This window comes from Patella vulgata, chromosome 7 (genome assembly GCF_932274485.2).
Source record: "Patella vulgata chromosome 7, xgPatVulg1.2, whole genome shotgun sequence".
NCBI classification, from domain to species: domain Eukaryota; kingdom Metazoa; phylum Mollusca; class Gastropoda; family Patellidae; genus Patella; species Patella vulgata.
The window spans coordinates 22,697,333-22,712,617 of record NC_065885.2 but is presented as its reverse complement, the minus strand read 5'-3'; the positions used below and the strand labels follow the sequence as shown (position 1 = coordinate 22,712,617).

Here is a 15,285-nt window from a genome sequence, read left to right as displayed (position 1 = left end):
TCTCTATTCTGAGCTAAAGGAATGGATAAATGATAATATATTCTACTTTCATTTGATAGACGTTACGTTGGATTTTATTGGTTGATAAAATAGATGAGTTTGGGCGACTGTTGAATTTATTCTGAATAGGTTGCCAACGAACAGGTTGCCAGCTGGATCGGTTGAACAGGTCGCTAGCCGAATAGGTGGCCAATTTGTGTTCGGTTAATATCTGTCACGTGCCAGCTATCACGTGATGTAAACAATTAGCCATGTGGCTTAAATTGTGTCACAGTGTCCAGTTTAGAAACTTAATTTACACAAACGCGTTGTATATTATACCTTCAAAACACCGTAAGTTCTTGTTCTTAATATCCTAATAAAGATTACCTTTCATCAGATTTTCTGCCAAACGGCGAAACGATCACAAAATACAGCGCTAAACTTACTCCAAATTTGTATGTTTACTATAGGGACCAGTGAGCGTGTCGAACCAACTACGTCACTTCCGGTATTAATAAAAATTAATTTCTTGCTTACAAATTATTTTTTGCATATGTTATAGGAGGGATTATTTCTAAATATATATTTATTATTTATGGAAACCTTATTGAAAATCGTTGGTCTTCCCCTTTAACTTTGCAAGTAAATTAGATGTGTTATCAGGTTTTGTAGAGAATGTAAGCCCTGTGTACTTGGATTAATATAATCAAATCTGCACATGTATCAACACTTTATTTGCAAAATCAACAAAAGACGAAACTTAGAATTTTGTGCTAAGTAAAGATGAGAGATGTCTTATCTTTATTACCTACATAATATATACTTACCTATATCACATTACCGTATATTACAGTACTTTAACATAATACATTCCTTCACAGGTCAAACCACAACAAGTTAAAGTTCAAATGTTATAATACAAATGAACTCAATGAACATTCAGTCAATGACTTTAAGATGAACTGGTTTTTTGTAACAACTATTTGAAGGACTTTATTGAGATTTATTGAGTCATCAATTAAATTAACCCCACATGACAAATTTATTATTGTACATGTACTTGTTCTTTAAGTCATCTAGATTGTCTTCTTGCCGTCAATATACAAATATTTACTTTCTGAAAATAAAAATCTATAGAGCTATTAAATAGAACAAAAGCTTTATATAACATGACTTATTTGACATAATGTTAAAGCAAAAGTGCAGTACCGAGAGTCTGGCAAGAGACAACGTATAGTTGTTTAGATGGGAGGAAAAATCGAGGTCCCGTGTACACATTGGCATGCATGTAAAAGATCCCTTGGCATTTGGAATTCAATATATCACTGGGCAAAATTTCACTCCTAAGACAGTGGGTGGTGTATGTTTGTCTTCGTTTGCAGAATAGAACACTAGGACATTAATCCCATTTCATTTCTTAAAGCACAATTCCATGACTACTGGAAGATAACAAATAAGTAAGTTAACTAAACCTTTTATATAAAATTGTGTATACACAATAAATAATCAGGAATATACATGTATATAGGGCTGTAAAAACATAGTACATGTAGGTAAAATTTATAGATTGAATGTTTAAACCTTTGATGTAAGCATTTATATTTAGTTCTGTGAAACCATTGTATGGGTGATTGGTTGAATATGTCATCATATGCATGCCATGAAGGTGATAATTAATTCTTGTGATTGACCTAGATTTACCATTATATACAGTTAGCCATTACAAATTGGCATTATGTGGGCTGAGTGTTTTGCTTGATTCTCCCTGAGAAGAAATCAGGATGTCACCGACACATACATGTAAACTATGACTTGGGTTGCGTAGACCTTCAATTTATAAAGTATGGTGGAATTTTAAGATTTCATATAAAAACTGGTTGCTAGCTATATGATATATATTGTAGGAAGCCGGTTTTATATTTCTTCACATATGAGAACTAATGCTTAACACATGCGATAACATTTGAAAGTAATTTTAAGCATAAACATGGAATTTCCTCAAGCCTTTGGGAATAAATGCCCTCCTGTAGTTATCTAAACAGTTTACTCATCAATGGTAGAGGAAACAGGTCATGTGGTAGTCTGTTGTGTATCTGCAATGTTTTGTTGTCCCCCGCCTTTCGAAGAAAGCAGGGGACTATTAAAATGGGTTCGTCTGTCTGTCTGTCTGTCTGTCTGTCCGTCACACTTTTTGGGACACAATAACTCTCCTAATTGACCTAGAATGTTTAAACGTGGTGTAGGTGTTTATTAGGTCAATGCCTTGATGGAGTGTGAAGATAAGCATTTTCTGCTTAGGGTAAGCAAAGATAAGCAATTTGATTGGTTGATGCTTTGGGACACGATAACTATCTGATAGAGAGTGATGAAACTTAGTGTATAGTTGATAATCAGTTTGATTGCTTGATACTTTGGAAAAAAAATAGATGTGCGATTAATTAATATGTGTCATCTATTTATTTGGGGATTTCGGCGGGGGACATCAGCCTCACTGTTGGCTTGTTTAATATAAATTAGCTATGTTTTACTGTTAACCAAAACGGAAATACTCCATGAAGTACATAATTACAACTTTGTACATTGTATATTTGCAATAATATAAGGAATTAATATTCTGCATATACAAAATATTACTACCGGGTTTATTTATTTTACCCCCTAATTATTGTAAACAGTCTGCTAGACAAGGTAACATACCCAAACAGGGGGGATCACGTGGCTAAGTGGGTAAGACACTGGCTCGCTAGCCTGGAGGTCAGGTGTTCGATCCCTGCATTGGCCGAGAAAGTTCATCCAGATTTTCCGGCGTGGTTTCCCCTTGTCGGTGATGCAGGATGGAGGCCCTGACAAGGACAGCTGTCTAGTCGTTTGGATGGGACGAAAAACTGAGTCCCCGTGTACAAATTGGTGTGCACGTAAAAGATCCCTTGGCAGTTGGAATTCGGTATAAGAGTAGGCTGTAGCGCCACTGCCCGGGCAAAATTTCCCTCATAGCACACTGTATGGCATGTGCCCGTCCTCATTAGCCCAGTTTAGGAGCAAAACAGTAGGATGTTAAACCCCATTTCATTTCATTTCAATACCCAAACAGTAGCTTTGTCGTTCATGCTATACAGGTCTTATCTCATGTATTTTTAAATAATTACAATTTTGTGTAATTGTTTTGTGTAAACTGTGTATAACGTAACCGACTTGCTGTTCCCATATAGATGTACAGTTCACACAGTGACTTATTGGAATGTCTCCAACCTGTACTGGCATTCTGCATATTTCGAATACAAAATGAAGGCCAAATTTTGTAAGCTACATGTACATAGCCTAAAATATATTTGTAGTTGAAGTGTATTAAAGGGGATGGAAGCTTATTGACCTTGAATCTGATAAACAACTTCTGGTGTCCTCATTCTCGCCTCCATTAACCCCAACTGAAAATGTCTTAAAAAAAGTATCGCTGGTTGACACTGTATTCAAATTTGGAGCTGATAGTATTTTTCATGGTCGAAGTGGAAACAAATTAGACTGGGGGATCGAAAGTAGAAAAATTTGAGTCCAATATTATTAACTGTTTGTGAAAATTGAATTAAAATCTGTCCAGAATACTTTCGAGACATATTAATGTATTATACGTTTAGAAACTTATGCAAAAATACTTGAAATGCAAAGGGCTCATTGTTACCCCCAATGCTTACTTTACTTAGTAGACAAAGAAAATGTACTGTAATTTAGAACTACATTAACTTGTGGGTGTATAATAATTGCATGTTAATTTTTTTTTTTTTTTACCTACATGTACATGTACATGTATATGTATTATCCTGGCAGAGCCGAAGGAATTTCCAGTACTTTCTGGCTGGGTTAAAGGGATTTCCATGATTTTTCAATTCTGGTTCCTTCTCATCAGTGCAATGTTATGTTATGCTTTTAAAATTAAAATCTTTTTTTTTTCCTTCCAGGTGTGACCGGTCAGGGTAGACAAAGATCGAGATGTGAACAGGGCAGTTGTTACCCAGCAACCGGGGACTTGTTGATTGGTCGTGAAAAATATATGTATGCATCATCCACATGTGGTTCAGAACGACCAGAACGTTATTGTGTTGTTAGTTATTTAGAAAAAGACACAAAATGCTTTCAGTGTGACTCTCGTCAGCCATGGAGAGAAGGTTTTAATGACCGTAGTCATCAAATAGAAAACATTGTGTCATCTTTTAAAGAAAGGCAGAATCGTTGGTGGCAGGCCAAAAATGGTGAAAAAAATGTTTATATACAGCTTGATTTAGAAGCTGAATTTCATTTTACGCATTTAATTATGACTTTTAAAACCTTTAGACCAAAGGCGTTACTTATAGAAAGATCGTATGACTTTGGTAAAACCTGGAAAGTTTATCGTTATTTTGCTCAGGATTGTGCTCGTTCTTTCCCCGATATACCTCGTGGACCTGTTCGTTCACTGACTGATGTTATTTGTGTGCAGAGATATTCAGCAGAAACACCTTCTACTGAAGGAGAGGTAAGTTCTTTTTGTGTCTCACCTTTTGTAGAAAGTGGGGCACTATTAAAATTGGTCTAACAACTTCCCACTGTTCTTTTGTTTTCTTCTGGCAAGGGGTAGAATTATCAGCTTATTATTGCATCATGATTAACTGTTTGCAAAGTTTACAGAGTATGGAATAGACGAGTGCTTTAAAAGCATAACACGTTCTTTTAGTGTGATTTTCATATGAATCAATGTTTTGAGATAAGAATTTCAGACAAGATAAAGAGCCTACTGCTATAAATTTTAGCATTGATTTACATTTGTACAAGAAAATTGTAGTTGCAAAAACAAAATTAATTATTTAGACTGTGCCTTGGAAAATGTAGGAATTGTTATCACATAGTTGTGACAGTGAAGGGGTAGGCTGATGTGCAACATCAAATAAACTAGATTATTTGAGATGTGGTTCTCTGAGAAGGTTAATTTATTTCCTGTCTAAATGGTTTGATTTTGTATGCTAATTTCATTACCTTATGAGGAAAATTGCAATCTGTAGTACATTGTATAGTAAGATATGAGTACATGTATAATTAACTTTTATCATATGGACAATGTTAAATATATACATGTATGTGCCTGCTTAAATGTTCATACTGTGTGACCGCTACTAATCTCTTCTGGTTGAAGATCGAGAGGAACATCAAAAGGAATGGTAGACTGAACACCGTAAAAAAAAATTGTTCACGTCCTCCGAATGAATTTCTGGCCCACATACGCCGTCGCCCCCATCTGTCGTTCACAATTTCTTGTGAACACTCTACAGACAACATTTATCATCTAATTGTTTTGAAATTGATATATCTTGTTTACATTAGTGAGATGAAGAAGCCTTTTTATACGGCCACATAAGGTCATGAGACGAAGAATCCTATTGATTTTCAGCGATTTCTGAATCTTGTGGACGCTCTAGAGGCTAAAGTTAATATCCGATTGACTTCAGATTGATACACAGAGTTTAAGTTCTTGAGACGAACAAGTATATTTATTTTCAATGAATCTTTATGACTTGAACAGCTAAAGTTTTGTATACTAAACGTTAGCATGGAGCAGAACAAATTCTAATGAGTTGTTACTCTTAACTAGATTTTAATGTATTATAAATGTTTCATTACCGGAAAAAGTAAAAATATGCGACAACTCTTGTTGACTGCCCTGACGATATAGCTGCTGTGGGCGTATGTTTCGTTGCCTGGCAACCTATCTTTATTTTCAGCCATTTCCGTTAATTATGTCTAGAGTTATGGCTCTTGTTTTACTTTGTTGAACCTTGTGAACACTCTTAACGACAAAAATTGTGATCCGATCTGTATGAAATTACATGTAATACGTATTGTTTAATTTAGTGAAACGAAGAAGCCTGTTGAATTTGAGTAATTTACGTTTATTACATCTACAGTTATGACCCTTGTCCTTGTTTCACATTGTTGAACCTTGTGAATGCTCAAACAACAAAATTTATCATCCGATCTGATGAAGTTTATGTGCATTATTTCAACAATTAAGGCCCTTGTTTCAATTTGTAAACCCTCAAACGACAAAAATTATAATCTAATCTGTAGGAAATTGTCCCAATTACCTACAAAAGAATAAATATACAACAACGGCTTGTAGATCACTTGAATGATTTAGCTGCTGTGGGCATATGTTTCGTTGCCTAGCAACCTATCTTATAATAATGAATTAAATGTCTTGATTTGATTTTCTGACTGTTTCTTAAGTTCTACTGTGAAGATATTAGTTTATGATAAATATAAAGGAAACTGAAATGATATATTACAGGTGATGAACACATGTGATTAATATAACACTACTTTCTTTTATTATAGGTCATCTTCCGTGTATTGTCTCCCGTTATAAGAGTAAACGATCCTTATAGTGAAAAGGTTCAGGATTTGTTGAAATTGACAAATTTAAGAGTAAATTTTACAGAACTCCATACATTAGGTAGGTGTGTTGTTAGTTATTTAGAAAAAGTTATTTAGTTGTCATCGTTGGTTGTGACGTTTTTTATGCAATCAGCGCATGCGTTGTGGCCCGAAATCCCCTTTTCACACGATTGTCACTATTTTTGGAATTGAGAGAATTCAATTCCGGAACATTCAATTGAGTATCCCCATTGTCACAAGACATCCAATTAACTGTTAGTCTGGGAAATGAAGTTATCTTAAGTAAGTAATACCACAATGCCTAACATAATTCTGATGCTACGTGTATCATTAAACTGGTTTTGTTCTCACCCAAAAGTAAACTGACTTCCCGTTTCGGTTAGTATTTTTGGTTTTCAAATATTGATTTATTTTCCACCATTGAAATACTGTACAAATGAAAAATATATTTATTTTTACAGGAGATACATTATTAGATTCCCGTCCAGAAATTATAGAGAAGTATTATTATTCTATGTACGATATGACTGTTAGAGGTAGTTGTTCTTGTTATGGTCATGCTTCAAGATGTCTTCCAGTACCAGGCTATGATAGTAGACCAGATATGGTAAGACTAGTCTTTCATTGAATGCTTTAAACCATTTTTACACCCCAACATTATAATGTATTTCTTACGTTGTTTTCACTCTTGACCATCCATCATGCCTACCAAGAAAAATATGAAGTAACCTTTATGGACTGCTTGAACAGCTCAGCTGCTGTGGGCATATGTTTCATCTTTAAAATTTTAATATATATGGTGCACAAATTCTTTACAATGTAAGTCCCCGAAAGCAATGTAAGTCCCAGAAAGCAACTTAAAATAAAAGAGAACAAATGAATTTGTGTTGCCATAATTAATAAAGTCGTTACTTTATTCTGCATTTGAATAATTATAAAAATATAGAAACTATTAAGCAATTTCAACCTTGTTGTTTTCGATTCTTGTTTTTGTAGTAAATGATTTTATTTGACAGTACAAACATACGTACATGTATTTATAGGTACATGGTCAGTGTGAATGTACACATAATACAAGAGGCTTAAACTGTGAAATGTGTGAAGAATTTTATAATGATTTACCATGGAGACCAGCCAGACAAAATCAACCTAATTCTTGTAAAAGTAAGAATTATTTCGTTTGTTGAATAAAATATGGAAACAAACCTTACCTACATGTGACATAGAAGGTCAAATGTTCAGCAAAAACATCACCAAACTAAAGACTGTTTGGTGAAAATATATTAATGAACAACTTGCCATGCCAAAATGCTTTGGTATTGGGAGAGCTTTCTGTTAAACTTTGACTGCAGTGTTCATCTTCTGGTCAAAATTGCAGACTGTCCATTGTAGTGTACACACTTACATTATAGGGTGGAGTTATTGAGACTATAAATAAATGGCTATGGGTAAATATGCAATAAGAAGGTTGTTGGATCAAATACTCTTATTCTTTTAATTTGTTTGTTTACAGTGAATGCATTTTAATTTGTAAATTAAAGACAAAAAAATGTATTCTTGGGGTTAATACAAAATACCCCACCTACAAACTGTATATCTGTTATACTTTAAAGATATGCATTAACTTTGTAAAAAAACTGTACATTGATTTAGTATTTGAGACTGGTACATGTATTAATTTGGGCATGTAAAAATTAACATGTGTATACAATCTGGGATAAATTTGCCAGTCCATTTTAGGGTGGCACAAACTGGGGAACTTGTGCAAAATGCATTTATTTAAGTAGGTCAGAGTTGTGGCAACTTAGCTGCAGTGAGTGTATGTTTTGTAGAATGGCCATCTATCATTTATACATTCAATACTAAACTTTTTTACAGGATGTAATTGCAATAATCATGCGTCTAAGTGTCACTTTGATCCGGCCGTGTTTGAAGCTACTGGTAGAAAGAGTGGTGGCGTATGTGATGATTGTCAACATAATACAATGGGACGTAACTGTCAGGAATGTAAAGTTTATTTTTATCAAGATCCTAACAGAGATATCCGAGATCCTGAAGTCTGTCAGCGTAAGTCCTTTGAAACTGTTTCCAAACCTCTACTTTATAATCTTTTAGTGGCAGTATCGTCTACTTTATAATTATCTTCATCAATAAAGGCTTTTTAAAGGCATAAGTAATATTGATGATAACTTTTTATGTATACAATTGTCAGCCATTTTGAATACCGGAAATTTATATGTAAAAATACAAAACTAACAGTTGTGGTCTTTAATGGAGGAATAAAAAGGGGTGTACTGTTAATTAAAATCATCAAGTTCTCAATTGTATGATACATTTTCATACTTTCACATATGAATCTCTCGGCTTTGATGAATTATTGGTGTATGTTTCATTGACTGACAGTCTATCTTCAAATATTATATACAATACAAACATACATTTAACTATAGGCATTTACGTTCCTTTAATTTTTTTTAGCATGCGATTGCGATCCAGCTGGTTCTGAACGTAATGGAGAATGTGATAGTAGAACAGATGAATTACGAGGTGAAGAAGCTGGTAGATGTTATTGTAAGAGACATGTCAAAGGTCATCGATGTGATAAATGTGCCGATAATTACTGGAATCTACTAGACACAAATCCTGAAGGATGTGAACGTAAGTGTATATACTTAAAATAGTTTTCATTGTTCGACAATCATTGGTGAACGGCAGAAAAATAATGTTCAATATGATGTGATTAATTCAAGGGTGTATATTCCAAAATAAATGGCAAATATAGATGTTTCAGCCTTCTGGTTTTGTTCAATGTGAATAAAAAAAATCTTAAATGGCTCTCAGTAAACTCTGAAACAATTATGAGAATTTATATCAAGGTTCTAGAAAGAGTAAAGATGTCCTGCTCGTGAGTAAAGAATTATCAATTAATTGTAAAATTTTGTATAGAAAATGATTATTGTTTATATTTACAGCTTGTACATGTAATCCTATTGGAACTATTGGGGATTTTGGTTGTGATCAGGTGTCTGGTTTATGTCGATGTAAACGTTACGTTTCTGGTAGAAATTGTGATGTTTGTGATGTAAGTTATAGTTGCCATATTATGTCAGATAAATTGTTGTATGACAAAATTCTCCTGAGTAGATTGGTTTATTGATGAATAAAGATGCATAGCTTTAAATATGACTTTAAATTTTGTCTTTTCAAAATTTCCCCAAAGTGTTTTGGACTTTCTTAAAAAGCATAATAATGATAATTTTCAGTGTTATTTCAATTATGAATCGCTCTTTAAGTGTTTTTGCACATAACAATTATAAATTTATTGTGTTGTATAGATTAATTCTTTCAAATACCCAATTTCATATCATGTAAATTGACTAGCAGATAAATTCTCCAAATGGTCAGTTTCATTCACTGAAATGAGAGCCCTCTCTGGACCCTTATTGATGAAAACATAATAAATCAGCTCTGAGGTACCCAAGTAAGCAGCCATTCTTAAAATGTCTTAAAATGTCTTGAAATGGATTTCATTGTGAACAAGTCTAGTATGTTTTAACAAAAATTGTGTTAATTGTTTATGTCTCGGCTTACAGCGTGGATTTTATGGATTAAGTGCTAAAGCTTATGGATGTGATCCATGTGATTGTGATATTGGTGGATCATTGAGTGAAACATGTGACCAAGGTAGTGGACAATGTCAGTGTCGACCCAACATAATAGGTAGAAGATGTGATCAGCCAATATCAGGATATTACTATGCTGGTTTAGATTATTATTTATATGAAGGGGAACATGGTCGAGGTTCAGGGGTAAGTCATAATCTTTACATATTATATTATAAATAACTGTCAATCATTTTCTTCCTTTTCGGTTTTCTTGTGTTTAAATTTTTAATAAGAATTGACTATTTACAACAAAATGTTAACTTCATGCTGACAAAGTACTTAATTTAAATCTCTAATTGAGCAAATCTCTAATTGTTCGATCCCTGCATTGGCCGAGAAATTTCATCCAGAATTTCCCGCGTGGTTCCCCCTTGTCAGTGATGCAGGACAGAGGGCCTGACAAGGACAGAGGGCCTGACAAGGACAGAGGGCCTGACAAGGACAGCTGTCTAGTCATTCGGATGGGACGGTAAAACGGAAATCCTGTGTACACATTGGCATGCCCGTAAAAGATCCCTTGACAGTTGGAATTCGATATAAGTGTAGGCTGTAAGGCCGCTGGCAAAATTTCCCTCATAGCACACTGTATGGTGTATGCCCGTCTTCATTAGCCCAGTTCGGAGCAGAACTGTAGGATGTTAAACCCCATTTCCTTTCATTTCATTTAAATCTGGTTGTCTTCTATTGTTATGTGTTAGTGTTCAATGTGAGTGAGTAAAGTGGCCCTTCTACATACCGATTTCGTTGTACTACCTCATAACTAACTGGATCCGATATATTCAAAAGTTACCCCATGTCCACCTAGAAATTTTATGATATTTTTCTAGTTGTAAATCCAATTTCCTTACCCTTTCCTTGCCATCATAGCCAATGTTTAGATTATACTTGAAATTAAACTAGTACATAAAACCATTACTATATGATTTGTTATCTTGTTTAAGAATGCTCGTGTATATTTGAGAGAACCTGTTCAAGAAGGTCGTAATTATTGGACTGGTACAGGTTATATGTTATTAACAGAAGGAGACAGTGTTGAAGTCATGTTAGATAACATAGATTTTCCTATGTATTATGATGTAGTACTTCGATATGATCCTAGGGTAAGTTTCATTTTTTTTATTAACTAATTCCATGTTCATTATTAATAATATAAGAGTTTTCATTGACTTGTAGTTACAGCGGCCATTTAATTAGGAATGAAAATTTTAAACCGAAATTTCTTACCATTCTACAACTAAAATAGACTTATAAATGAGAGCTTGAAAAAATTGTAATCTGTTTAGAAATCTGTGGGACTAATTCACGAAGGTATTAGTTTTTACAAAATCAGAACTCTCAGAAATACTGGTATTTATGTTTCTAACTGTTTGTGTAAATCTAATGACATATTAATTATATTTCTTACTAATTCACCACAATTATATACTCTTTTATTTTATTATTAAATGCTGCAGGAAAGGAACAGTGGTAATGTCATATTATTGTATAAAAACTATTATTAAAGAATGATATATTTGCTTGTATTGAGTAACTATTTCTTTTAATCTCATTGATTTACCTTGCATGCTAATTATTTCTTAAAGGGAATGCAAATATATTTGGATTGTCATAGGCTTACAAGTACTGTGAAGGTTTTACTACTTGATTTCGAACACTTGACTAATTTTTGTGTGGATTATTTAAAAGGGTAAAAAATTGATGAATTTTGCAGAAGAAAATATGGTTATTGTGAGAGTATTTCTATTTGTGTTGTAGATGCCTGATGCTTGGAGTGATGTACGTGTAACTGTTATTAGAGATGAACCTATAGATCCACAGGGTCTATGTGCTAGATATGATCCAGCTGATGACGTTAAAGATATTAGACTGCAACCCAGTAAGTTTCTTCTAGAATCGTCATTCTTTCTAACCTAAGTCAAGTGAATATAAAAGGAAAGATTGAAAACAAATTATAGAATCTAGAAATTCATGTATCCATTGCGATTAAATTATGGATTGACATCTAGAAATTCAAGTATCTATTGCGATCAAATTTGGATTGGATTCTAGAAATTCAGGAATCCATTTTGATCAGGTTGTAGATTGAAATCTGAAAATTCAGGTATCCACTGCAATCACCAATATTTGGGATAGATATTGTTGGTGTGATGTCAAAACACCAATTATCAAAGTAATATTATCTTCTGGCAGTTATTATGTATCATACAATTAATAAAGCTTATTATTTTTACTACAGGTAATCGTTTTATGAGTGTAACTCCACCAACTTGTTTAGAACCAGGTAAAAAATACACAATAAGATTAGATATGAACCGTTATAAGGAAGGAGAGACAACTCCACAAGCTACAGTTTTATTAGATTCAGTAAGTAAAAGGATTTGTATTTATGTATTCCCCACTTTCGCTTTTATAGTGTTTGAAGTCCATTATGTATTTGTTAAGTTCTTCTTGCTAGCCTGGAGGTCGTGGGTTCGCTCCGGTGTTGGCCACGAAAGTTCATCATGATTTTCCAGCGTGGTTTCCTCTTGTCTGTGGGTGCTTGACGGAGGGCCAGACAAGGACAACTGTCTAGTCATTCGGAAGGGACAAAATATTGAGGCCCTGTGTACCCATTGGCGTGCACGTAAAAGATCCCTTGGTAGTTGGAATTAGTCGTAAGAGTAGGATGTAGTGATGCTGTCCGGGCAAAATGCCCCTCATAGCACACTGTAGGGCATATGCCCGTCTTCATTAGCCCAGTTGGAGTAGGACGTTAAACCCCATTTTTCATTTTTTTGTATTATTATTATTAAATATTCCCTGCTGGTAAAAAAATATCAAATTCTGCAAGGCTTAATTGATAACAAATACCAAAAATGGTTGCCATCCACAAACTTGTGTTTTCTCTTTCTGATAACTTTTAGTTTGTCAATAAATCTTAATAGGTTATTATACAATGTTTTATTTCAGATTGCATTAGTACCAAATACAGATAGTGTACCTATATTCCAAGGTCCAGGTCTTCCTCTATATCTAAAGAATCAATTTTTACGGTATAGATGTGATAAAATACAGTTAGGTTCTCTACAATCTAATATACCAGATGAATGTAAAAAACATTATTTTAGTATATCAGCTGTATTACACGGAGAGGCTTTAGGTTTGTTAATTGTTTAATAAAATTTAATTATATATTTATTAGGTTATTATTTAGTAGCCAATTAGATTCAGTCACAAATTAGATTGTCTTATTAAATAAGATAAGTGGCTGTAGTTTTTAATCAAACATTGATGTCTTATGTAGTTACCCAACCATGTTTTTACGACATCATTCGATGATTTTTTTAGATAACAGTGCAAAAGAAATATTTGATTATGTATAATAGTTTTAGGTTAAATTGTCTTTAAGTGGGATTTGGTGATTTCTAGATATGATGTCATCAGTTAAACACATAGCTCATTAACTTGAATAGTGATTAACACTATATGTTAATGCTGATTCAGTTCATTAGCAATATTTGTAAAATATATTTCCTATGAAAATAAGTGATATTTTTGAATAATTAGATATATCACAAGTGCAGCTAAGTACTTTATTTTTTAAATTATATTATTTTCCCAAAGAAATAGGAAGCAGACTTTTAATACGTATTCCCGTAAATAATTATTCAAATTGATATGGACTTGTGTAAATGTAAAATCTTTTGTAGAAATTTGTTTTTAAAAGATTGTTATTTTTATATTACAGCATGTGATTGTGATTTAACGGGATCAATAAGTCGAGAATGTGAACAATTAGGTGGACAATGTCAATGTAAACCAAATGTTGTTGGTAGAAGATGTGATCAGTGTGCGCCAGGAACATACAATTTTGGACCAAATGGATGTACTCGTAAGTTATACCTATATTTAATCCTTTAGCATATAAAATTACTCAAACTGACCCAAACTGACGGAGTCACATGAATAGCTTCTCCACTTTGTAGGACTGTGAATGAAAGAATGTATAGATGTTTGAATGTGATAAAAACATTCTTGACAATAAGATACTACACTTGTCATTTTTACAAAACTTGAGTCGAGAAATTTTCATTTAAATAGGGAGTTCCAGTCACAAGCAAATTTACCTTCGCATTGATCCAAGTATAAATGTTTGCTATGGATATATCAGTGCATAAAATTTAACCTGATGTCCGCACTAATGATTTACAGAATGGAAATAATCTGATAATATGTATTACTTTACTATAACTTATATTATTTTCAGCATGTAATTGTAATGATATGGGAGCATTAGATAATTTCTGTAATGCTACAAGTGGACAATGTTTATGTATGGATAATATTGGTAGTCGTACATGTGATGTATGTATACCTGGAAACTGGGGATTTCCACAATGTCGAGCTTGTCAATGTAATGGTAATGCTGATACGTGTGATAATCTGTCAGGAAGATGTATAAACTGTAGAGATTATACACAAGGTGAAAATTGTGACAGGTAAATACATTATACAATAATTAAGGCTTTAGTCTTTTAAAAAAAAGTAACATTCCCTCAAATTGCCAGTACGTTTTGCAGCGATTTAATTATTTTAGAGGCTACACTGTTGCTGTAAATGTAGACAAAAACTACTGGTGCACCTATGTTATGTCCCTCGTACCCATGATGTAAAAATAGAATATTTGTAAAGAATTGATTTGCATGTGCACATGTCAAAAATGAAAATAAAATGAAAAAAAAAAAACATGCACTTACATATATACGGTTTATTGATTTTGTGTTTCCGTGATTCAAATCATCCTCACTCCTTAAGTTCATCTCTCATTGAAATAGTAGCAAAAATACACACCATAACAGGTCTATCATTAAATAAAGAACATCAGTTTCAATCAACCCTAAGCAAGAATTCATACTGATATATAACTTATTAAAGATCATTAATCTTAAGTAGTGAAAAAGAGTTTTAATGATTTTCTATGTCTATTTATAGATGTCTTGATTTCTACTATGGTGAACCACGAGGTGGGCGTATACCATGTCAACCATGTATGTGTCCTGGAGGTCCTAATAGTGCATTAAATCACGCTGATTCCTGTTCACTAGAACCAAGATCCAGATCTTTTGTGTGTGATTGTAAACCAGGTTACTTGAGTAAGTATAAACTCTATACTTTAAAATTTTAACCATAGAATTACTGGAATAGGTGATGAAGAAATTATAATAAATAACTACATTAA

At 33.3% G+C, this 15,285-nt stretch overlaps 1 protein-coding gene across 1 annotated transcript in view; it reads left to right on the top strand.

Annotated features, from left to right (window-relative positions):
- Positions 1-15,285, top strand: part of LOC126828224 (laminin subunit beta-1) — a 48,452-nt gene that overhangs the window by 18,663 nt on the left and 14,504 nt on the right. Inside the window, exons 3-17 of the mRNA XM_050557872.2 lie at positions 3,936-4,489; positions 6,343-6,460; positions 6,864-7,009; positions 7,446-7,566; positions 8,281-8,469; positions 8,881-9,060; positions 9,375-9,484; positions 9,996-10,211; positions 11,009-11,167; positions 11,823-11,943; positions 12,304-12,431; positions 13,017-13,206; positions 13,795-13,938; positions 14,314-14,545; positions 15,039-15,199. Coding sequence (XP_050413829.1) covers positions 3,936-4,489; positions 6,343-6,460; positions 6,864-7,009; positions 7,446-7,566; positions 8,281-8,469; positions 8,881-9,060; positions 9,375-9,484; positions 9,996-10,211; positions 11,009-11,167; positions 11,823-11,943; positions 12,304-12,431; positions 13,017-13,206; positions 13,795-13,938; positions 14,314-14,545; positions 15,039-15,199 — 2,769 coding nt within the window. The remainder of the gene's footprint in view (positions 1-3,935; positions 4,490-6,342; positions 6,461-6,863; positions 7,010-7,445; positions 7,567-8,280; positions 8,470-8,880; positions 9,061-9,374; positions 9,485-9,995; positions 10,212-11,008; positions 11,168-11,822; positions 11,944-12,303; positions 12,432-13,016; positions 13,207-13,794; positions 13,939-14,313; positions 14,546-15,038; positions 15,200-15,285) is intronic.